This window comes from Symphalangus syndactylus, chromosome Y (genome assembly GCF_028878055.3).
Source record: "Symphalangus syndactylus isolate Jambi chromosome Y, NHGRI_mSymSyn1-v2.1_pri, whole genome shotgun sequence".
Lineage (NCBI taxonomy): Eukaryota > Metazoa > Chordata > Mammalia > Primates > Hylobatidae > Symphalangus > Symphalangus syndactylus.
In genome coordinates this window covers 11,004,597-11,029,422 of record NC_072448.2, presented here as the reverse complement: position 1 = coordinate 11,029,422, position 24,826 = coordinate 11,004,597, and the positions used below count along the sequence as shown (strand labels likewise).

At 39.8% G+C, this 24,826-nt stretch overlaps 1 protein-coding gene across 9 annotated transcripts in view; it reads right to left on the bottom strand.

Moving 5' to 3' along the window:
- The window catches only part of LOC129476699 (thymosin beta-4-like), a 271,345-nt gene that overhangs the window by 171,575 nt on the left and 74,944 nt on the right, over positions 1-24,826 (bottom strand). For 8 of the 9 annotated variants that reach the window (XR_010119789.1, XM_063635430.1, XM_063635426.1 and 5 more), the window contains exon 3: positions 5,322-5,369. Coding sequence is in view for 8 of the 9 variants with exons in the window: in XM_063635430.1 (XP_063491500.1) it covers positions 5,323-5,369 (47 nt within the window). In the remaining variant the exon portion in view is untranslated. Of the gene's footprint in view, positions 1-1,470; positions 4,110-5,321; positions 5,370-24,826 lie in introns of those variants that run through there. The other variant, XM_063635429.1, reaches the window with a different exon arrangement.

Below are 24,826 nucleotides of genomic sequence, written 5' to 3'. Positions count from 1 at the left end.
GCCGAGCATGGTGATGCATGCCTATAGTCCCAGTTATTTGGGAGGCTGAAGCACAAGAGTCACTTGAACCCGAGAGATATAAGTTGCAGTTCACTGCACTCCAGTCTGGGCAACAGAATGAGACTCCATCTAAAAAATATGAATGAATGAATGAACGAATGAATGAATGAATGAATGTATGAATGGTTTGCCCTTAATCATGCAAGACTGAAACTGTGTTTAGATGTCAATTTTGCAAACAGTTTATTTTGGAATGGCCAAGAGCAAACTGCATTCTTATGGGTTAACTATTCTCTCAACATGAAAAAAAAAAATTACCCTACTAAAGAAATTTCTAAGGAATCTATTTCTCCAGGAATCTACTGTGTATTCCTAAATGAAGCTGAATTAGAAGAGTAGGCCATCTTCAGGCTGTATCTTTCTGACTTCCCACTGGACAACCGGGGTGTAAAAGCAAGAAAGAGAAAATATGGCTCATTTGCTACAATTGGGCCACAGTTTTGCCAGGACATTACACTATTCACAGTAGCTATAAGGGTGACTCAGGAAAAAACTTAGCACATCAAGAGAAGCAACCACAAACTAAGCAAGAGACTTTTCATCAGTTTAAAAAAGTTATTTTATAAGACTTCATATGTGTGAGGTACCCAATGAGAAAATCACTGGCTTTTAATTCCAACAGAACACAGTTTAAATCCTGTGTCGGGGATTTACTGGTACTTACTAGATAAGTGAATTTGTAAGAAAGTCACCTACCCTTCCTAAGCATCTGTGACATGAAGGTGGCCATTCCAAGATTAAGCTAAGATTAAGTTTTCCCACACACAATTCCATCTTCATAGGGAAAACGAAACATAAAATAACAGTAACTTAAGCAAAATAGAAAGTTATTTCCTTTTCACGTGCAAGGATGGTATGGGGACTTAATAGTTTCAAAGACCCAGGTTCCTCCTATCTTTCTTGTCAGTATTCTCAGCCTGGACTCCACCCTCAAAAGTACCTCATGGCCCAAGATAGCTGCAGGGGCCCTTGCCATTGGTATGCCCTCTAACAAGCAGCAGAGAGCAAGGGGGAAAGAACAAACCAGTACATATTCTAGCTAAATCAGTTCCCTTCTTAAAAAGACATTTTGAAAGTTCTTCACAATGATTCCACATGGGTAATAAATTAGTTAGTGGCCAAATTTAGAAGCAAAGGAGCTTGGGGAAATAAAGATGTTTAACCCAAGGTGACAATGAGCTCAGGTGAAGAATGAGGTTTCCATTAGCAGAGAAGAGGAGAAACTGGATTAGGAGGCAAACAGCAACCTCCCTCACCAGTATTAGAGAGTACTTGATGGCAATCAGTATTCCTAGACATAATGAGCCCCTAAAATGGTACTTGGCACATACCTTGTGCTCAGTAAACTACACATTTATTTTCTTTATATAATAAATTAAAACTAACTCCCCAAATGTGTAGGCCAGGGTTTGTCAATCTCAGCATTACCGATATTTGGAGCCAGATAATTTTTGCTGAGGGAGGGCCTTTCTGTGCAGTATAGGTTCTATATTAGCATCCCTGGTTTTGACCCACTGGATGTCAATAACTCCCCATTCCCAACTTTGACAACCGAAAATATTTCCACCCATTGCCAATTGTTCCTAGGGGAGTAAATCGCCCTCAGTTGAGAACCACTGGCCTAGACCCGTGCTGGGCAATAAGGTCTCCTCTATATTATCTAGGGTTGAGTGGTGCAGGGGCTAAAGACCCTTGATCTCACAGTGCTGATTCCATTATGTCAAGCCCAGCACACTCTTGAAGTCTGATGAAGCACAGAGACAAATCTCTACAGTTAAAATGTTTAATTTAGGAAGCAAGAATTTCAATTCGAGGCATACAGACAGACCAGGTGGTCTTCAGTAGGTCCAAAGAACAAAGACGTTATACCAAAAGAAGAGATGTTATGTGTTGTTTTGAAAGATAGTTCACTGGCAGGAATAAAATTTTAGGGAGCTCATAAGTTCTGATTGATGAGTAACAACAGTAGGAAAAATCAGTCTTAGAGTTGCAACAGCTTGTTTCAGTAGCTATAGATAAAACCAGTTTCAGGTTATGGCCGGCAGCTTGAGTAGCCAGGCTTGCAGAGAATTACCTTCTTGAAATGTTACATGCCCTGTGTTTTCTCCCCCTGGCCCCTTGACTTAGTTGAGTATGACAAAAATGACTCAATTTATATGATCAACTTTTGCAACAAGAAAAATAACAGCAAACTTTCCCTAAATAACATAGTAAGTCATGCACACTGAGAATGGATGACATGGTACTTTTTTTCTGAATGTAATACAGTAAAAACATAGGGTACGGTGATGAAATATAAGTGTTTGTTTCATTCCTCACTCATCAAAAATGTTTGCTGAGCAGCTACTATGTGCCAAATACCAGTTTATGCTTTGGGGACACCACACTGAACAATGAGGATGGTCTGCATGTCCCCATGAAGCTTTTTTCTGGTGAAGGAGGCAGATTTTAAGCAGATAAAGGAGTAACTCCATAACATCACATCTGGGCACCATATGGACAACAAAGCTTCTAAGTATGTTGGATGGTGACCTGGGAAGGCATAGCTAAGAAATTGGCTTTTTTGCCACGACCTGAATGAAGACAGTTCGTGAGGCAAGGGAAGGGACATTCTGAGTGGAGGGGAAAGCAGTCATGAAGCGGTAGAGTAGAAGGTGATTAAGTTGGGGACAGAGGCTGGGCATGGTGGCTCACACTGTAACCCCAGCACTTTGGGAGGCTGAGGTGGGTAGATCATTTGAGGTCAGGAATTCAAAACCAGCGTGGCCAACATAGTGAAACCCCGTTTCTACTAAAAAATACAAAAGTTGGCTGGGCGTTTTGGCAGGTGCCTTTAATCCCAGCTACTCCGGAGGCTGAGGTGTGAGAATCACTTGAACTCAGGAGACAGAGGTTGCAGTGAGGTGAGATCATTTCACTGCACTCCAGCCTGGGTCACAGAACACGACTCCATTTCAAAAAACAAACAAACAACAACAACAACAACAAAGTTGGGGGCAGAGCACAGGCAGACCAGAGAACCAGTGAGTATAAGCATAGAGCTTCGGATTCATCTGAGTGAGAAGGAAATGCATCATTAGGTTTAAGGTAGACAGCAGTGTGATGCCACTTATATACATACATACATATATACATATATACATATATACACGTGTGCATACACACACATACATATATATATTATGTTTTTTTTTGAGACGGAGTCTCTCTCTGTCACCCAGGCTGGAGTGCAGTGGCACGATCTCAGCTCACTGCAAGCTCCGCCTCCCAGGTTCATACCATTCTCCTGCCTCAGCCTCCCAAGTAGCTGGGACAACAGGCACCCACCACCACGCCTGGCTAATTTTTTATATTTTTATTAGAGGTAAATTTTCTCTGTGTTAGCCAGCATGGTCTCGATCTCCTGACCTTATGATCCACCCACCTCGACCTCCCAAAGTGCTGGGATTACAGGCATGAGCCACCATGCCCAGCCCCATGAAATAAATTTTATCAAACATTATTATGATCCCAAAGTTGCTGCAAAATTTTTAGCAAACTTTGTAAACTTTACTCATTAATACAATCTTATTGTACTTCAGACTGGAGATGGAGCATCATCATATAAATATTAAAAAAGGAAAAATTTTGGTGTATTGGGATTGAGGTAAGAAATGTATTATATCAAACATATAAATAAGTAAGATAAGAAAGTGTATCACGTTCTTTAGTGTATAGCAAAGAATACTCAAAAATGGAAAAGAGGCTGTTTAATTTTAGAAAGCAAATTATTGGCCAGGCGCAGTGGCTCACGCCTATAATCCCAGCACTTTGGGAGGTCACTGTGGGCAGATCACAAGGTCAGGAGTTCGAGACCAGCCTGGCAAATATGGTGAAACCCCATCTCTGCTAAAAATACAAAAATTAAACACGTGTGGTGGTGAGAGCCTGCAGTCCCAGCTACTTGGGAGGCTGAGGCAGGAGAATCATTTGAACCCCGGAGGTGGAGGTTTCAGTGAGCTGACATCACGCCACTGCATTCCAGCCTGGGTGACAGAGGGAGATTCCATCTCAAAAAACAAAAAAATGCAACAAATTATTTAACCACCAATTCCTACAAAGAAATGAAAATGTATACAAAATTACATAAGTGTAAATGGAATATATGAAATCCTCTCTGGCCCAACCAGATGGCATTTTCTCCTTAATGCTTTTTAACAGAAAATCACAAACAAAACATAAAATAAAGTAGTATATAGAACCATTGACACTTGTAGATTGATGGCAGTGGTAACTACCCAAATCAAATCCTTTTTTATTATTATTTTTTATTTTATTATTATACTTTAGGTTTTAGGGTACATGTGCACAATGTGCAGGTTTGTTACATATGTATCCATGTGCCATGTTGGTGTGCTGCACCCATTAACTCATCATTTAGCATTAGGTATATCTCCTAATGCTATCCCTCCCCCCTCCCCCCACCCCACAACAGTCCCTGGAGTGTGATGTTCCCCTTCCTGTGTCCATGAGTTCTCATTGTTCAATTCCCACCTATGAGTGAGAACATGCGGTGTTTGGTTTTTTGTCCTTGCGATAGTTTACTAAGAATGATATTTTCCAGTTTCATCCATGTCCCTACAAAGGACATGAACTCATCATTTTTTATGGCTGCATAGTATTCCATGGTGTATATGTGCCACATTTTCTTAATCCAGTCTATCGTTGTTGGACATTTGGGTTTGTTCCAACTCTTTGCTATTGTTAATAGTGCCGCAATAAACATACATGTGCATGTGTCTTTATAGCAGCATGATTTGTAGTCCTTTGGGTATATACCCAGTAATGGGATGGCTGCGTCAAATGGTATTTCTAGTTCCAGATCCCTGAGGAATCGCCACACTGACTTCCACAATGGTTGAACTCCTTTACAATCCTACCAACAGTGTAAAAGTGTTCCTATTTCTCCACATCCTCTCCAGCACCTGTTGTTTCCTGACTTTTTAATGATGGCCATTCTACCTGGTGTGAGATGGTATCTCATTGTGGTTTTGACCAAATCAAATCTTACATGTGATAAAATGTCACAAAATTCTATACGTACATTGCATGCATGTCAATTTTGTGCTTTCAATATTGTTTACAACTACTTAAAGTGTAACCATTGGTGGAAACTGGATATACATGATTTCTTTGTGCTTTCTTTGTGACTTCCTGTGAAACTATAATTATTCCCAAATTAGAAGTTTTTTGCACCATTCATACAGGTATAGGAAATCTACCTTAGAACATTGCTTGTGATTCTGGCACCAAAGCAGGGAACCATTGTTCTGCAAAAAGAAAAAGAAAAAATGTTGACCCATTATATACTTTTCTAATAGAAAGCTACAGATACACAGATTTCTAATTTAAAATTATAATATATGCATATAATTTTTGAATATTTGCATTTTAACAAATGCCCAATCTTGTAAAACCTGATGTCCCTCACTTCCAGTGATAGAAAATGTGTTTGTAATGTAAGTCTCATTTTGTCACTGATTTCATTCTGTAAACAAAGACACATAAAATAGTAAGGATTCCAAGCTCTCTGAGATGAAAAAGGGTCTGAGGCAACTTTGGTGGTGTTTTGTGCAGTGAAGCAGGAAAGTGAACACTAGACAGTCTGCCAACAGTCAGCACTTTGGGAAATTTACAACTTACGCACTGTGGATGTTTTTGATCTCAACCAATTTACAGAAATAAGAGTTTGGGATTGGGAGAAAGATCCTGTATTAGTCTGTTCTTACACTGCTATAAAGAACTACCTAAAACTGGGTATTTTATGAAGAAAAGAGATTATAATTAACTCACAGTTCTGCATGCTTAACAGGAAGTGTGGCCGAGAAGGCTCAGGATATTTACAATCATGCAGAAAGCAAAGGAGATGCAAGCACATCTTACCATGGCAGTATAGGAGAGAGAGAGAGAGTGGAAAGGGAAGTACCATGCACTTTTAAGCCAACAGATCTTATGAGAACTCACTCACTATCATGAGAACAGCAAGGAGGAAATCTGCCCCCATGATCCAATTACCTCCCATCCTTCCAATTCAACATGAGATTTGGGCAGGGACACAAATCCAAACCACATCAAATCTCACATGAAAAACCTTCCCTTACTCTTTCATCAAACATATAATCACAGATAAGGGACTTCACATCCCCAAGCCTCAGTTTGTTCATGTATAAAGCAAGCATATCAGCAATATCTCATACATCAAGTCACTGGGATAACTAAATGAAACAACAGATCCACTCAGTATGTAACAAATTTTTGTACTGTAATTCATTATCTTGAACATTAGAATTTCTGCATTCCACATAACTAAGATGTTGGTCATGCATTTTTCTCTGGTTGGGATCTTTTAAGTCAGGTTATGCTACGCTGGAATAGGTGGCAAAACTAGCAGAAAGCATCACCCAATAGCTAAGATGTCATGACCTCTAGTGCTCTGAAGTTCAAGGTGGAAATGAGATAAAATCACTCATTTCCTATGTTTGAACGTCTAAACTTTTAATATGAAGGACACCAGTATCGACAGAGCAAGATGACATGTGTTTGTAGTTATGAGAAAAGAAAATTGTACCAAAAAATCTTTTAGAAAATACTTTTATAACAAGTTTATTGAGATACAATTCACAAAATGCACTCATTCAAACTGTACAATTTGAGTATATTCAGAAAGCTATACAACCATCACCACTATCTAATTGTAGAACATTTTCATCAGCCCAAAAAGAAACCTGGACCTATTTGTAGTCACTCCCATTCTGTCTTCCCATTATTTGCCTTTCCCTGGCAAACACTAATCTACTTTCTGTCTTTATCTATTTGCCTATTCTGGACATTTTATATAAATGAAATTATACAATATGTGTTGCCTTCTTGATGCTAGATGCTATAGCAATCTTGCTTCATGTACATTGTGGTATATATTAGTACTTCATCTTTTTTGACCGTCAGATTCAACTATATGAATATATCACATTGTGCCCATCCACTGCCAATAATATATCTGAATGTGTCCCTTCTCAATAATGGTTGAATTATAGGATCCCCCAAACCACTAAATAAGTCTCAACTCTATAGAATTGGCAATCTTCTTCTTCAATGTGAAGATTACTGGCTTAAAAGATCTCAGCCTCATATGAATGTTTTAAGTATGAAACCCCTCGAGCATATAGCCCTACCTTTTACTCCTTCTCCGCCTTAACTCCCAATAATTCCTACATATTCTCAAGATTTTAGCCAGTCTCCTAAGAACCTACACACCACCTACTGAGTTGTGTATGTCCACACCTGGACCTTCATCTCTTCCCCCACATCCACGCCCACCATCGAAACAAGCAAGGACTGAAGCTGGAGATGCATTACAAACAGCCTGGGGTGGAGTTCGCTACAATTTTTGGCAGGGATTACATGAGAGAAATAATTCAACTGGGCAGAGGCTAGTGCTGGACAAATGGTGGGCACATTTTGATTATTGGAAAATGAGGTGTTAGGAGAACATATTTAAGAGGGCATAATATGCCCTTTTATAAAATTGAGGTTTTATAAAGGGAGCCATTGGCTTGGTAACCAGTTGGCCAGGCCAACTGGTGCATGGTCATAAACAGGGTGACAACTGCAAAAAGAAGGGGTTGGGCATTGAGCAGCACAGCATGTGGATGCTGAGGGCAGGGGCAGGGCAGCTCTGCAGAACTTCCTACGTGATGGCCACTCTCGGCTTGTTGCCCAGTGTGTAGGTTCATATGACTGGCTAAAATCCTAGGTGTGTGAAGGAATTATTGGGAGTTAAGGCTGAGAAGAAGTAAATATTAGGGCTATATGCTAGAGGGGTTTCATAGTTAAAACTTCCCCTGTGCAGGGTTGGCTCCCGCCAGGACTTCCAAGGACCACACCTGTCTGAGCACATCCTGGACTCAACTTGAGTGTTCCAAGCTCCTCTCCACCCAGTGATGGGAAGCAATGAGGCACCTTCTAAAGAGACTCAGGGCTGAAGTGGACAGGCTTAGACCTTGGAGACTAGGTCAAAGCCAGTTCCTGAAGGTCTTTTTCAGCACCATCTTGGTTTGAAGGCTTTGAGTCTTCTTGACTCAGGTCAGTGGGGTCCTGCTCCTTGGTCTAGAATCCTTGACATGGGCACAGGTGAGACCTCCTTCCCTTCCAGATGTTTCTTTTCCTAGGCAGAAGAGCAGGACCTTATCTCTGGATGAGATCAGGGGACCCTCAGCTATCTCTGCACTTACTGTCTTCCTCTTTGGGGTCTTATCACACCCTCTCCTGCTGAATGATATACTTTATTTTTGTCTGTGTCTTCATTGATCAACTAGACTGTTTCCTGGGGACAACACTCTATTTTTCCTCTTTACCTGTCTGTATCACATTAGCAAGGGAGTGCAGCACTTTGTCTTCATACAGAAGGCACATTTCTGAGGGCATGGAAGGATGACTGGGGTTCCCAAAGTAGACACGGCAACTGTTGCCTGGAGTTCCAAAAGTAGGCATGGCAACTGTTGTCAATAGGTTGACAAAAATATCACTAATGCAGCAATATACCTTTGACTATTATTATTATTATTATTATTATTATTATTATTATATTATTGTGACCAAATCCATGTGGCAGATGTGTGCCTTGATATTTTACACTCACCCTATGTAATCATCCCACAAAATGACATATGTTTCATTTGTTCATTTTACAATTAACAAACCTGTAGTTAGGGAAACCAAGTAAAATATGCAGAGTGACAAAGCCAGTGATTAACCTCAGTGGTAAACAACCCAACAGGTAAAGCCACAGGTGAAGAAAGCAGCAAGATGCACACTCAATTTTGAAGGAATTTCCAGATTTATAACCTTGAAAGGAGAGATGAAGATTGGTCCAACAGTCCTAAATACTCTATGTTGGGGAAGCAGCAGTTCAGATGGATGGGGTGGAGTAAATAATAGGAGACGAGATCAGGTAAATGGACGGAAAGTAGTTTGCAGGATTTTCATTACAGAAGATGTTATCTCTGGAAATAATTTTTTAAATTATCAAATATTAGAGAGTTAATTAAAACAAGAGAGTCCTGCGAAGCCCTGTGCAGGACACACCTTGTTATGGTTTGGCTGTGTCCCCACCCAAATTTCATCTGGAACTGTAGTTCCCACAATTGCCATGTGATGTGGGAAGGACCCTGTGGGAGACAACTGAATCATGGGGGTGGGTTTGTCCCATGCTGTTCTTGTGATAGTGAATAAGTCTCACGAGATCTGATAGTTTTATAAAGGGCAGTTCCCCCCCACACACTCTCTTGCCTGCCATCATGTAAGACATGCCTTTGCTCCTTTTTCACCTTCCACCATGATTGTGAGGCCTCCTTAGCCACATAGAACTGTGAGTCCATGAAACCTCTTTTCCCTTATAAATTACCCAGTTTCAGGTATGTCTTTATCAGCAGTGTGAGAAGAGACTAATACACACCTTGATTAGCTTTCTTTCTTTCCCTTCTACTGTGTAGGTTGAATGGCCAAACTTCAACAAAAGCACAAAGGATGCAGCAGAGATTGTCTTCAGCTGCCCAACCTCCCCTTCAAATGTAAACCCCCCTGCCAGGCCCCACATGGACTTTCCTTCTTTCATGGAATTCAGTGCTCCACAAACCATTGACCTATACACACCCATCAAAATCAGAAGGAAACCAATATTTTAAATTGGGAATTCATATCAGTGCATTGCCTTGACCAAGACATTTTCATTCAAGTAAAATTTTCTACTAATCCAAAAAATGAAAAACTATGTCATTACAAAGAAATATTTGGGGCACTGGCAAGCAAGCATGAATGATTATTATGATTGGAATGATTTTTTAAAATTAGTGACGACAGCATGTCATAGGCTGCTTGGAATGATTAAAAAGATAATCCATGTAAAGTACTTATCAAAATGTTTAGCACAGGATTTTTTTAAATCCTTAGTTATTACTGATGTGACATAACAAATTTTTGGGCTATGATTCATTATCTTGAACATTAGAATTTCTGCATTCCACATAACTAAGATTTTGGTCATTTTTTTTCTCTGGTTGAGATCTTTTAAGTCAGGTTATGCTAGGCTGGAATAGTGGGCAAAGCTAGCAGAAACCATCTGATTGTGTTATCATTTGATATTAGCATTGTCTTTAGCCATTGTGGAGTAATCCCAGACTTAATATCTCCCAACTCACAATGGATAATACCCTAGAGTAACTGATTGAGTCTTATTAGTGAGATTAATAATAAAATAAATAAAATACTGAAAGTATTTAGTATTGAAAATACTGGCCGGGTGTGGTGGCTCATGCCTGTAATCCCAGCACTTAGGGAGGCCGAGGCAGGCGGACCACTTGAAGTCGAGAGTTTGAGACCAGCCTGACCAACATGGAGAAACACCATCTCTACTAAAAATACAAAATTAGCCAGGCATGGTAGTACATGCCTGTATTCCCAGCTACTAGGGAGGCTGAGGCAGGAGAATTGCTTGAACCCAGGAAGAGGAGGTTGCAGTGAGCCGAGATCGGGCCATTGTACTCCAGCCTGGACAACAAGAGCGAAACTCTGTCTCCAAAAAAAAAAAGAAAATACTAACATACAGTAGTTGAGCAAAAACTAAAATACAATTAAAATTTGCAATAAAAAAGGAAATGCCTTTCCATCCTGTTTTTTCCTTGAGTGGTAGCAATTTTTCAACATTTGCCAACATGATGAATGGGCAGTCGTATTAGCATTTTTGCTTTAATTTTATTTGACTGGGCATTTGTTTTCCTTTGTCATCTATAGTCTGTCTCTTTTACTATATCTATTGTGGATTGTTCAACATTTTAAAATCAACTTTAGCAACTATTAGTACCACTTAAGTTAAATGATCATTTGTCTATTGCAAAAATTCTCCAGCATTTCATTCATCTTTTGCATTTATTCATGACGTTTTTCCACAAGGAGATTTTATATGCATACACACAGAGAGACATACATAGCCATGCATGAACTTACATATTTTCCCTCAAAATGCATCCCTAGTTCCTTTTTGGATTTTGAGTTTCCTGTTTTTCTTAAAATAATTGCCTTCATGCCAATGTTCTGAAGCCATTCTGTGCTTTTACCTATATCAATCATCAGGTGCTATACTATTTATCTCCACTAAGAACTTCCAAGAACCCTGCCCACTAGCATCAGGGATGACAGTAAGCCCCTGATAAATGCTGGCCACTTTGTTTAGTCCAGGTGTGCATGACATTATTCCACCACAATCCACCTACGTTGCTTACATAATGGTGCTCTTTGAGCAGAAAAGCAGTCAAAAAATGCAAGAATCTAATACATTTCAACACACTGCCCCAGGGAAAGTCCTTCTTCAGATTACAATAGCCTTCACCAGTTAAGCTGCTTGACAACAAAAATAAAATACAGTATATACAGTATTTGCAATACCGTTTTGCTCTGGCTTAAAGTCAACAAAAATAAAGAGTCAAAGTACATTAGGCTAGAAACACGTTTGCCTCTAGAACCATCATTATAACCTCCAGGTAGGATTAGACAGTGGGAGTTTTGTTATTATATAAAGATTACATCCTGTATTTTATTGGTTTAACTAGATCAAACACGAATGCTAGTCAATCCGACTTTCAAAGAGTTTATATAAGTTCAATCAACTGCACCCAGCCATTATTTCAATGACATTTTCAAAGTCTTTTCATTTCTAGCCTTTTGATTTTTCCTTAAAGAAAGATAATTATTCAAAAGCTTCCAGTAAAGCAAACACATCATTCACACAAAGACAACCCACATGGGAAGAATAAAAATAAATGAAAACTAGTTCTCTAGATTCAGCCATATGAAAAGAGAAAACAGAGTTAGGGACAGATCCCACGTATTTCCTTCAACATAGCCAGGTATTGGCATGGAACAGCTAAAGGACTAATCAGTCTTCAGTTTCCAAAATACACACCAAACTAGTGTCTAACAATGGAACAGAACATTTGAAATTGAAACCAGTCAGGAAACCCATCATAGACCTTAACTTTACCAATCAATGCTTTGACACTACAAATAATAACCTGTAACACTGAATGGACAATTTTGTGTCCATGCTTGGTTTAAGTTCTTTTAAAGCAATACATGGAACTAGGGATATACGGAACTATGGATACAAGTCATTATATATTTGTCCAAACCCATAGACCATACAACACCAAGAGTGAAGCGTATGTAAACTATGGGCCCTGATGATGATGATGTGTCAATGTAGGTTCATCTATTGTCACAAACGTCCCACTCTGGTGGCGGATGTTGGTAATGGGAGAAGCTGTGCATGGTGGGGGCAGAGTTTGCGAATACTCTCTGTACTTTCTGCTCAATTGCTGTGAACCTAAAACTGCTAAAAAAATAAAAAGTCTATTTAAAACGTTCAGGGGGAAGGCTTTCTTTATATATTTGTTGTTCATAAGATTTCTTCCAAATGTTATGGAATATCCTCAGTAAAAAGTCTTTTCATTAACCAGTGAAAAAAGTCTCGGCTGGGCATGGTGGCTCATGCTGTCATCCCAGTACTTTGGAAGGGTGAGGCAAGAGAATTGCTTGAACCTGGGAGGTGGAGGTTGCAGTGAACCAACATCACGCCACTGCACTCCAGCTGGGATGACAGGAGCGAAACTTTGTCTCAAAAAAGAGAAGAAAAAAAGTCTCTCTGTGTTGTATAAATATTTCTCATTTAATAGAATTCTATAGGAAAAAAATATTTGACCATATAGAAATATACTTGTCTCTAGACAACCAGACTTCCTGTAGAGTCCTTTCTTCAAAGAAAATGCCACTTTGTCCAAAAAGACTTCCCTGATCCCATCACTCTGACTACCACAGATATCTCTGTTGCTTGCTCTTATAGCATCTTGCACATCTCCCAGGCACTCCGTCACACAGTGGACAAGTACAAATTGTGTGTGTTGTTTTAATAGTAATGATCAACTGTCGCCCAGCCTGCAAAAGCTTTGGAAGCAGTGTCTATCTCTAACATGTGCTTGTCATTGGCTCCCTGGCAAGTGGCAGTGTGCCTGTCACAGAGCAAATGGTTTTCACAAATGGCACTGATCAAAGACATAAGTGAATGGAACAGAGAGTCATAAAAGGAATTTACACTTTAGCGTTTAGGTCCTGAAGAGCTGGAAAGAGTGACATAAATAGATTGAGCTAATGAAATGTTTCCAGTTCTCTGGGTAGAGCTTTTAGAAGCTTATTTTGTTTCCTATGAAATAAATATCCAAAAGATTTGGCATGATAACACCAAAAACTGAAAAAAGCTTGCATTTTGGATCAAATACACATTATTTAAGAAATACTAATACTAATTATATTTTTGTACAGTGCAGATAAAGCCACCTAAAGAAAATTTATAGAAAAACAAATGCCAGACTTTTATCATCATTCCCTAAATAATGCTATTTACATAGCATTTGCATTGTATTAGATATTATAAGTAATGTATAAATAATTTAAAATATATAAGAGGATATTTGCAGGTTATATGCAAATACCATATCATTTTATTTCAAGAACTTGAGAATCTTCAGATTTTGGTATCTGTGAGGTGGGAAAGGCAGGTCCTAGAACCCTTAAGGTGCATTGTAACTTCAGTCCGGGTTGATGTACTTTTCCTGAAAATAACAGGTTGATGTACTTTTCCTGAAAATAACAGAATTGTATTTTTCAAAGATATTCATCCAAGAAGAACATACTGTTGTTTCAATGTAACCAGCAGTTATTTTTCACCTGTAACTTTAGTGCTAAGCTGAGTTTAAAAATAACTTTAGTGCTAAGCTGAGTGGCAGAGAGTTGAAAGAAACAACAGAAATGTCTTAAAAAAAAGTCAACTCCGTTTCAAACTTCTTGTGAAGAATGAAAATCATCATCAAAGGTGGTGGAGCCAAGATGGCTGAAAAGGCACAACTCCAGTCTACAGCTCCCTGAGCCTGAGCAATGCAGAAGACGAGTGATTTTCCCATTTCCAGCTGAGGTACCGGGTTCATTTCACTGGGGAATGTCAGAAATTGCATGCAGGACAGTGGCTGCAGGGCACTGATCATGAGCCAAAGCAGGACAAGGCATTGCCTCACCCAGGAAGCACAAGGGGTCAGGGAATTCCCTTTCCTAGTCAAACAAAGGGGTGACAGATGGCGCCTGGAAAATCGGGTCACTCCCACCCTAATACTGCACTTTTCCAACAGTCTTAGCAAATGGGACACCAGGAGATTATATCCCGTGCCTGGCTCAGAGGGTCCTATGCCCATGGAGCCTCACTCATTGCTAGCACAGCAATCTGACATCAAACTGCAAGGTGGCAGCGAGGCTGGGGGTGGGGCACCCGCCATTGCCCAGGCTTGAGTAGGTAAACAAAGCAGCACCAAAGTTCAAACTGGGTGGAGCCCACTGCAGCTCAAGGAGGCCTGCCTGCCTCTGTAGACTCCACCTCTGGAGGCAGGGCATTGCCAAAAAGAGGCAGCAGAATCATCTGCAGACTTAAATGTCCCTGTCTGACAGCTTGGAAGAGAGTAGTAGTTCTCCCAGCATGCAGCTGGAGATCTGAAAATGGACAGACTGCCTCCTCAAGTGGGTCACTGACCCCCAAGTAGCCTAACTGGAAGGCACCTCCAAGTAGGGGCAGACTGACACCTCACACAGCTGGGTACTCCTCTGAGACAAAATTTCCAGAGGAACGATCAGGCAGCAACATTTGCTGTTCACCAGTATCCGCTCTTCTGCAGCCTCCACTGTTGATACCCAGGCAAACAGGGTCTGGAGTGGACCTCCAGCAAACTCCAACAGACCTGCAGCTGAGGGTCCTGTTAGAAGGAAAACTAACAAACACAAAGGACATCCACACTAAAACCCCATCTGTACGTCACCATCATCAAAGATGAAACGTAGATAAAACCACAAAGATGGGGAAAAAACGGAGCAGAAAAACTGGAAACTCTAAAAATCAGAGTGCCTCTCCTCCTCCAAAGGAACGCAGCTCCTCACTAGCAACAGAACAAAGCTGGACAGAGAATGACATTGACGAGTTGAGAGAAGAAGGCTACAGACTATCAAACTACTCTGAGCTAAAGGAGGAAGTTCAAACCCAAGGCAAAGAAGTTAAAAACCTTGAAGAAAAATTAGATGAATGGCTAACTAGAACAACCAATGCAGAGAAGTCTTTAAAGGACCTGATGGAGCTGAAAGCCAAGTCACGAAAACTACGTGATGAAGGCACAAGCCTCAGTAGCTAATTCAATCAACTGGAAGAAAGGGTATCAGTGATGGAAGATCAAATGAATGAAATGAAGCCAGAAGAGAAGTTTAGAGAAAAAAGAATAAAAAGAAATGAACAGACTCCAAGAAATTTGGGACTATGTGAAAAGACCAAATCTATGTCTGATTGGTGTACCTGAAAGTGACGGGGAGAATGGAACCAAGTTGGAAAACACTCTGCAGGATATTATACAGGAGAACTTCACCAATCTAGCAAGATGGGCCAACATTCAAATTCAAGAAATACAGAGAATGCCACAAAGATACACCTCAAGAAGAGCACCTCCAAGACACATAATTGTTAGATTCACCAAAGTTGAAATGAAGGAAAAAATGTTAAGGGCAGCCAGAAAGAAAGATCAAGTTACCTACAAAGGGAAGCCCATCAGACTAACAGCTGATCTCTCGGCAGAAACTCTACAAGCCACAAGAGACTGGGGGCCAATATTCAACATTCTTAATGAAAAAAATTGTAAACCCAGAATTTCATATCGAGCCAAACTAAGCTTCATAAATGAAGGAGACATAAAATCCTTTACAGAAAAGCAAATGCTGAGAGATTTTGTCACCACCAAGCCTGCCCTAAAAGAGCTCCTGAACGAATCACTAAACACGGAAAGGAAAAACCAGTACCAGCCACTGCAAAAACATGCCAAATTGTAAAGGCCATCAAGGCTAGGAAGAAACTGCATCAACTAATGAGCAAAATAACCAGCAAAATAACCAGCTAATGAGTAAAATAGCCGGCTAACATCAAATGACAGGATCGAATTCACACATAACAATATTAACCTTAAATGGAAATGGGCTACATGCTCCAATTAAAAGACACAGATTGGCAAATTGGATAAAGTGTCAAGACCCATCGGTGTGCTGTATTCAGGAAACCCATCTTACATGCAGAGACACACATAGGTTCAAAATAAGGGGATGGAGGAAGATCTACCAAGCAAATAGAAAACAAAAAAAGGCAGAAGTTGCAATCCTGACCTCTGATAAAGCAGACTTTAAACCAACAAAGATAAAAAGAGACAAAGAAGGCCATTACATAATGGTAAATGGATCAATTCAACAAGAAGAGCTAACTATCCTAAATATATATGCATCCCATAAAGGAGCACCTAGATTCATAAAGCAAGTCCTTAGAGACCTACAAAGAGACTTAGACTTGCACACAATAACAATGGGAGACTTTAACACCCCACTGTCAACATGAGACAGATCAAGGAGACAGAGAGTTAACAAGGATATCCAGGAATTGAACTCAGCTCTGCACCAAGCAGAGCTAATAGACACCCCAAATCAACAGAATATACATTCTTCTCAGCAACACACCGCACTGATTCCAAAATTGACCACATAGTTGAAAATAAAGCTCTCCTCAGCAAATGTAAAAGAATAGAAATTATAACAAACTGTCTCTCAGACCTCAGTGCAATCAAACTAGAACTCAAGATTAAGAAACTCACTCAAAACCGCTCAACTACATGGAAACTGAACAACCTGCTCCTGAGTGACTACTGGGTAGATAAAGAAATGAAGGCAGAAATAAAGATGTTCTTTGAAACCAATGAGAACAAAGACACAACATACCAGAATCTCTGGGACACATTCAAAGCAGTGTGTAGAGGGAAATGCTCACAAAAGAAAGCAGGAAAGATCTAAAAATGACACCCTAACATCACAATTAAAAGAAATAGAGATGCAAGAGTAAACACATTTAAAAACTAGCAGATGGCAAGAAATAACTAAGATCAGAGCAGAAATGAAGGAAATAGAGACACAAAAACCCTTCAAAAAATCAATGAATCCAGGAGCTGGTTTTTTGAAAAGATCAACAAAATTGATAGACCACTAGCAAGACTAATAAAGAAGAAAAGAGAGAAGAATCAAATACATGCAATAAAAAATGATAAAGGGGATATCACCACCAATCCTACAGAAATACAAACTACCATCAGAGAATACTATAAACACTTCTACACAAATAAACTAGAAAATCTAGAAGAAATGGAAAAATTCCTTAACACATACACCCTCCCAAGACTAAACCAGGAAGAAGTTGACTCTCTGAACAGACCAATAACAGGCTCTGAAACTGAGGCAATAATTAATAGCTTACCAATCAAAAAAACTCCAGGCCCAGATGGATTCACAGCCAAATTCCACCAGAGGTACAAAGAGGAGCTGGTACCATTCCTTCTGAAACTATTCCAATCAATAGAAAAAGAGGGAATATTTCCTAATTTCCTTTTATGAGTCTAGCATCATCCTGATACCAAAGCCTGGCAAAGACACAAGAGAAAAAGAGAATTTAGACCAATATCCCTGATGAACATCAATGAAAAATCCTCAATAAAATACGGGCAAATCCAATCCAGCAGCACATCAAAAAGCTTATCCATCATGATCAAATGTGCTTCATCCCTGGGATGCAAGGCTGGTTCAACATATGCAAATCAATAAACATAATCCAGCATATAAACAGAACAAATGACAAAAACCCCATGATTATCTCAATAGATGCAGAAAAGGCCTTTGACAAAATTCAACAACCTTCATGCTAAAAACTCTCAGTAAATTAGGTATTGATGGGACGTATCTCAAAATAATAAGAGCTGTCTATGACAAACCCACAGCCAATATCATACTGAATGGGCAAAAACTGGAAGCATTCCTTTGAAAACTGACACAAGACAGGGATGCCCTCTCTCACCACTCCTATTCAACATAGTGTTGGAAGTTCTGGCCAGGGCAATCAGGCAGGAGAAGGAAATAAAGGGTATTCAATTAGGAAAAGAGGAAGTCAAATTGTCCCTGTTTGCAGATGACATGATTGTATATTTAGAACACCCCATCGTCTCAGCCCAAAATCTCTGTAAGCTGATAGGCAACTTCAGCAAAGTCTCAGGATACAAAAGCAATGTGCAAAAATCACAAGCATTCTTACACACCAATAACAGACGAACAGAGAGTCAGATCCTGAGTGAACTCCCATTCACAATTGCTTCAAAGAGAATAAAATACCTAGGAATCCAACTTACAAGGGATGTGAAGGACCTCTTCAAGGAGAACTACAAACCAATGCTCAATGAAATAAAAGAGGATATGAACAAATGGCAGAACATTGCATGCCCATGGGTAGGAAGAATCAATATTGTGAAAATGGCCACACTGCCCAAGGTAATTTATAGATTCAATGCCATCCCTATCAAGCTACCAATGACTTTCTTCACAGAATTGGAAAAAACTACTTTAAAGTTTATATACAACCAAAAAAGAGCCCACATTGCCATGTCAATCCTAAGCCAAAAGAACAAAGCTGGAGGCATCATGCTACCTGACTTCAAACTATACTGCAAGGCTAAAGTGACCAAACCAGCATGGTAGTGGTGCCAAAACAGAGATATAGATCAATGGAACAGAACAGAGCCCTCAGAAATAATGCCACATATCTACAACCATTCTGATCTTTGACAAACCTGACAAAAACAAGAAATGGGGAAATGATTCCCTATTTAATAAATGGCGCTGGGAAAACTGGCCAGCCATATGTAGAAAGCTGAAACTGGATCCATTCCTTACACCTTATACAAAAATTAATTCAAGATGGATTAAAGACTTAAATGTTAGACCTAAAACCATTAAAATCCTAGAAGAAAACCTAGGCAATACCATTCAGGACATAGGCATGGGCAAGGACTTCATGTCTAAAACACCAAAAGCAATGGCAACAAAAGCTAAAATTGACAAATGAGATCTAATTAAACTAAAGAGCTTCCACACGGCAAAAAAAACTACCATCAGAGTGAACAGGCACACTACATAATGGGAGAAAATTTTTGCAATCTACTCATCTGACAAAGGGCTAATATCCAGAATCTACACTGAACTACAACAAATTTACAAGAAAAAAACCAACAACCCCATCAAAAAGTAGGCGAAGGATATGAACAGACACTTCTCAGAAGAAGACATTTATGCAGCCAAAAGACACTTGCAAAAAGCTCATCATCACTGGCCATCAGAGAATTGCAAATCAAAACCACAATGAGATACCATCTCACACCAGGTGGAATAGCAATCATTAAAAAGTCAGGGAACAACAGGTCCTGGAGAGGATGTGGAGAAATAGGAACACTTTTACACTGTTGGTGGGACTGTAAACTAGTTCAACCATTGTGGAAGTCAGTGTGGTGATTCCTCAGGGATCTAGAACTAGAAATACCATTTGACCCAGCCATTCCATTACTGGGTATATATCCAAAGGATTATAAATCATGCTGCTATAAAGACACATGCACACGTATGTTTATTGCAACACTATTCACAATAGCAAAGACTTGGAACCAACCCAAATGTCCAACAATGATATACTGGATTAAGAAAACGTGGCAGCACATATACACCATGAAATACTATGCAGCCATAAAAAATGATGAGTTCATGTCCTTTGTAGGGACATGGATGAAGCTGGAAACCATCATTCTCAGTAAACTATCGCAAGGACAAAAAATCAAACACCGCATGTTCTCACTCATAGGTGGGAATTGAACAATGAGAACACATGGACATAGGAAGGGGAAAATCACACAACAGGGCCTGTTGTGGGGTGAGAGGAGGGGGGAGGGAAGGCATTTGGAGATATACCTAATGTTAAATGATGAGTTACTGGGTGCAGCACACCAGCATGGCACATGTATGCATATGTAACTAACCTGCATGTTGTGCAGATGTACCTTAAAACTTAAAGTACAATAAAAAAATTGAGATATAATTCACATACCATAAAATATGCTCTTTTAAGATATGTACGTCAGTGGTTTATAATATATTCACAACGTGTGCAATAATTACCACTATCTAACTTTATAACATTTTTGTCACCCCTAAAAGGAACCCTATACCTATTAGCAATCATTTTTCATTCCTCTCTCCCCCAGCCCGTCAACCACTAATGAAGACAAAAAGTCTGAAAAACAAAAAAAAGAAAATCATCTTCAAAGAAGAAAAAATATGCAAGACCAATATAGAAAGAAAACAATTTTACATGACTCTGAATTACATTACTGTTATTATTAATTTTTTTTAGACAGGGTCTCACTCTGTCGCCAAGGCTGGAGTGCAGTGGTGAGATTACAGCTTACTTGCCATCTTCACCTCCAGGGACATTCTTCACCATGGTTATCTGCAAAGACTATGACATGATGGAAATTTACAACTGGCTATAGTGTACTTTAAGAGATATGTAATGACTAGAAGAGTTTTGTAGTCTTAGTTCTTTTATTTCCTTAACTGTTGTAGCTGTTGGATTCTTAATATAGGATGTTTTATAAGTAAACATAACTGAAAATTCATCAAGAAAAATCTTAGCAGAAACCGAAGTTGCACAGACGTTAAAACCATGACTTGAAACATTTCTTAGCAACATCAGGATTTAACCTTATTCACCTTGGGAAAGGTAGTACATAATGGCTGCTCTTATGCACAAATGATTGACAACCATTATTTGCGTTATATATTTATTGAGGGCTTTTGAAATTCTGACTTTACAGTTAATCACATGAGCCAAATAGGATTCCAGAGCTCTCTGAGAACTTCTACCTCAGCAGCAGTCCTTCTGTGCAAAGTATTTTCATCAGTGGGCATTTCAGTCTCTTTCAAAGTGTAAGATCTATTTGAATCTGACCAATCCTGTTCTCTAAACACAACCAGGATAAGAAAAGGGACCCAACACGTGATTCCAAATACCCACGCAAAATGCATTCTGACTCAGATGATACCATATCATTACAACTCAGAGAAGATCTTTGAGGGCCATTCAATCCATCTTCTTGCTGAAAACCAGACAAATGTAACTAATTAATGACATGTCATTGTCTCAATACTGAGAACTTTCCAAGAGAAAGAGGCTACAGTGTCCCTGTAACATGCTACCTGACCACACTGACTTTTCCATTCTGAATTCCTAGTGAAATCTCTTAAAGCCATTCAAGAGCAAAGGTGTAAGGAGGTGCATGTGATCAACTTTCAGATTTTCTGCCTGCTGGTATATTATTCTCTAATTAACTAATTCCTCTATCAACTCTCTCCAACACATTTACCATGCCAAAGGAAAATATCAAAACCAGAAGAGAAAAACACAATGCAGGGATCATCCTGCCTGAGTGTGAAGAAGGAAGATCACACATATATTGCTAAATTCCATAATACTCAAGGGCAGGACCAAGTTGATGACACAAACCACATCATGGAAATGAGCATGCAGTGGGGAATTTAGAATTCCCACTAATGTATGGGGAAAAACAAAAGTAAAGAATGAGGTTGGAGGAGAAATCTAAGTGTTCAAAAATGGCACTAAACATAAAAATTACCACATCTGAGGCTCTCTGGAATCATCAGCTTAGTGGTCATATATTTGAATAACATATGAAAGCCATCTGCAATAGTGGCAAGACAAGAGTCAGAGGAAAATTCTATATCTGAGAATTCCAAGTTAATAGCAATTCAAATTCAACAGTCACCCTTTGTAGATGAGTCAATTAGGGCTCAGGAAGTCTAAAAATGTACAGAATATTACTGGTTCTAACAAAAATAATATTTCAATAGTAAGTACACCTTACTTAAAGATTTTATTTCACATGCCAGGCTCCTACTCATCCATCATGGTGGCAAGCTCTCAGAAAAATTAATATCTTCTTTTCTCAAATGAGAAGAATAAAGTCTTTACAAGATAATCACAGAGATGTCTACGAAGAAGACCATCCAAGGTCAAGGCTGTAGTCTAACTGTCAAGATGCCAAGTTCATTGATGTGAATGCTTTGAACACAAGGAGTGACTTTCAATAACGTAGAAGAAGGCCTCAGAGAGATCTGGGGTCCACCTAGAGGTTGATTAATCCCAATTAATCATGGGATTAACCATGGAGAAGTCAGAATTCTAAAATTTCACAGTAAGCTTTGACGCAACGATAAATAAAATGGTTTCCAGTTTCTTATAAATAAGAGCAGCCTAATTAATTTCTACAACATATGGTTGTTTCAAGTCTTTGCAAAGGCATAATATCCATGTAAACCATAGAGTCCATATAGTTGTTTAATGCAGGGTTACACTAAATTAGATTCACATATCAAAATCCCACTTGGAGAAAATGAAAATTCAATACTGTTAAGTGCTATTTTTAGTATAATTTCAAATTTAGTTTCAGTTCCTACAGCTGCCATGACAAAGCACTACAATCCAGGGGGCTGAAACAGCAAAAACTTATTGTCTCTCAGTCCTGGAGACAAAAAATTTCTCTGAATTACGACACAAAAGTATCACAAGACCATGCTCTCTCTGAAAGGCCCTAGGGGAAGATAGGCTCCATGATTTTCTTTGAGCTTCTGGTAGTTCTTTGGCTTGTGGCAGCATTCCAACCTTCACATCCATGTCCTCACATCCCTGGATGTCTGTGTTAAAATTTCCCCTTTGTATAAGGACACCTGTCATATTGGATTAGGTGCCCACCCTCCTCCAGAATGACTCATCTTAACTAATCACATCTTCAATGACCCTATGTCCAATTAAGGCCACTTTCTGAGATACTGGGGATAAGGACATCAATATACGGATTTAGGGGTACATTATTAATCCAGAAAAGTGGCTAAAATAAATTAAAGCCATAGGACAAATACTATGTGGTTTCAACCACACTTCAACCTGCAGCCCAATTAATAATCTCTGCCTTAATATGTTCATGTATGTTTTTTTCCATGTTGCTTCAAGTCACTGTCATTGTTTATTTTTTCACTTTGGCCTCCTTGCCACTTCCCACCAAATGTGAGAACATGGTGTTTTGTAACAACCCATATGTCCATCTCACTAACAATGTTTTTTGCTTGCATAAAGTACTTCAATCTTACAGCATGTGGGTGCATCCTAAGAAGGTATTTGTTATACATAATGTAAACTGCTTAGACTCATGTAGTGTGGTTTTGGTTAAAACTAATTGTTTGAATAAGCATGGAAAAACCACACAGTCATGATGAGGTAATTTGGCCAAGAACACAATTCTCTCTAGGTGTAGCCAATCTACTCTTAAAAATATTGGCCGGGCGCGGTGGCTCACGCTTGTAATCCCAGCACTTTGGGAGGCCGAGGCGGGCGGATCACGAGGTCAGGAGATCGAGACCACGGTGAAACCCCGTCTCTACTAAAAATACAAAAAAAAATTAGCCGGGCGTGGTGGCGGGCGCCTGTAGTCCCAGCTACTCGGAGAGGCTGAGGCAGGAGAATGGCGTGAACCCGGGAGGCGGAGCTTGCAGTGAGCCGAGACTGCGCCACCACACTCCAGCCTGGGCGACAGAGCGAGACTCCGTCTCAAAAAAAAAAAAAAAAAAAAAAAAAAAAAAAAAAAAAAATATTGCACCCTCTGCTGAGACCCTCAGCTTTATGCTGCTGACCTTTGCTTCATACCTAGACCTTGATTACTAATGACCCATTCTCTCCCAGGAGAAGGGTTCTTCATCCTAAACCTACATTCCCTGAACACTTATGTTCAGAAGAATCGATAAAGGCTTTTTCATCCATCAACAAGTTGGAATCAAAACTTATGTTTCAAAAGATGGCAGCCAGACAGTGACTCCAGCCCTCTCATTTGACAAATGAGTCTACTGATTGTAAGCGAGCCTACAATGATGTTTCTGCTGAGGACACCACCACTGACTTCTACTTAGTAAGGTCACATTTAATCAACTGTATGTAACCTGAATAAAAAAGGGCTGCTTGGGCCGAGAGTGGTGGCCCATGCCTGAAATCCCAGCACTTTGGGAGGCAAAGGAGGGTGGATCACGAGGTCAGGAGATCGAGATCATGCTGGCTAACACGGTGAAACTCTGTCTCTACTAAAAATACAAAAAATTACAAAAATTAAAGTAGCTGGGCATAGTGGCGGGCGCCTGTATTCCCATCTACTCGGGAGGCTGAGGCATGAGAATGGCATGAACCCAGGCAGCAGAGGTTGCAGTGAGGTGAGATCACGCCACTACACTCCAGCCTGGGTGACAGAGTGAGACTCCATCACACACACACACACACACACACACACACACACAAAGACTGCTCGAAGAATGTCCAAGCTGGGGGATGGCGAATGGATAATTCCAAAGCTAGAACTTGGCACCTCTTGTGAAGCAGAGAAAGGCACCAGAGAGAAGCCTGATAGCATGACTAACTGAAGCAGTGGCTTTCAAAGTGTGGTACTGGAACCAGTGACATCAGCCTCACCTGAAAGCTTTTGCATATTCTGGTGATACACCCTACACTCGTAGAATCAAAACTCCTGGGGCTGGAGAGCAGTGAGCTGTTTTACAAGTTGTCCAAATATGGCTGATCCCCACCAAAACCTGAGATGCTTACTCCAACCTTCAGATAATGTGTCTTCCTTTGCTT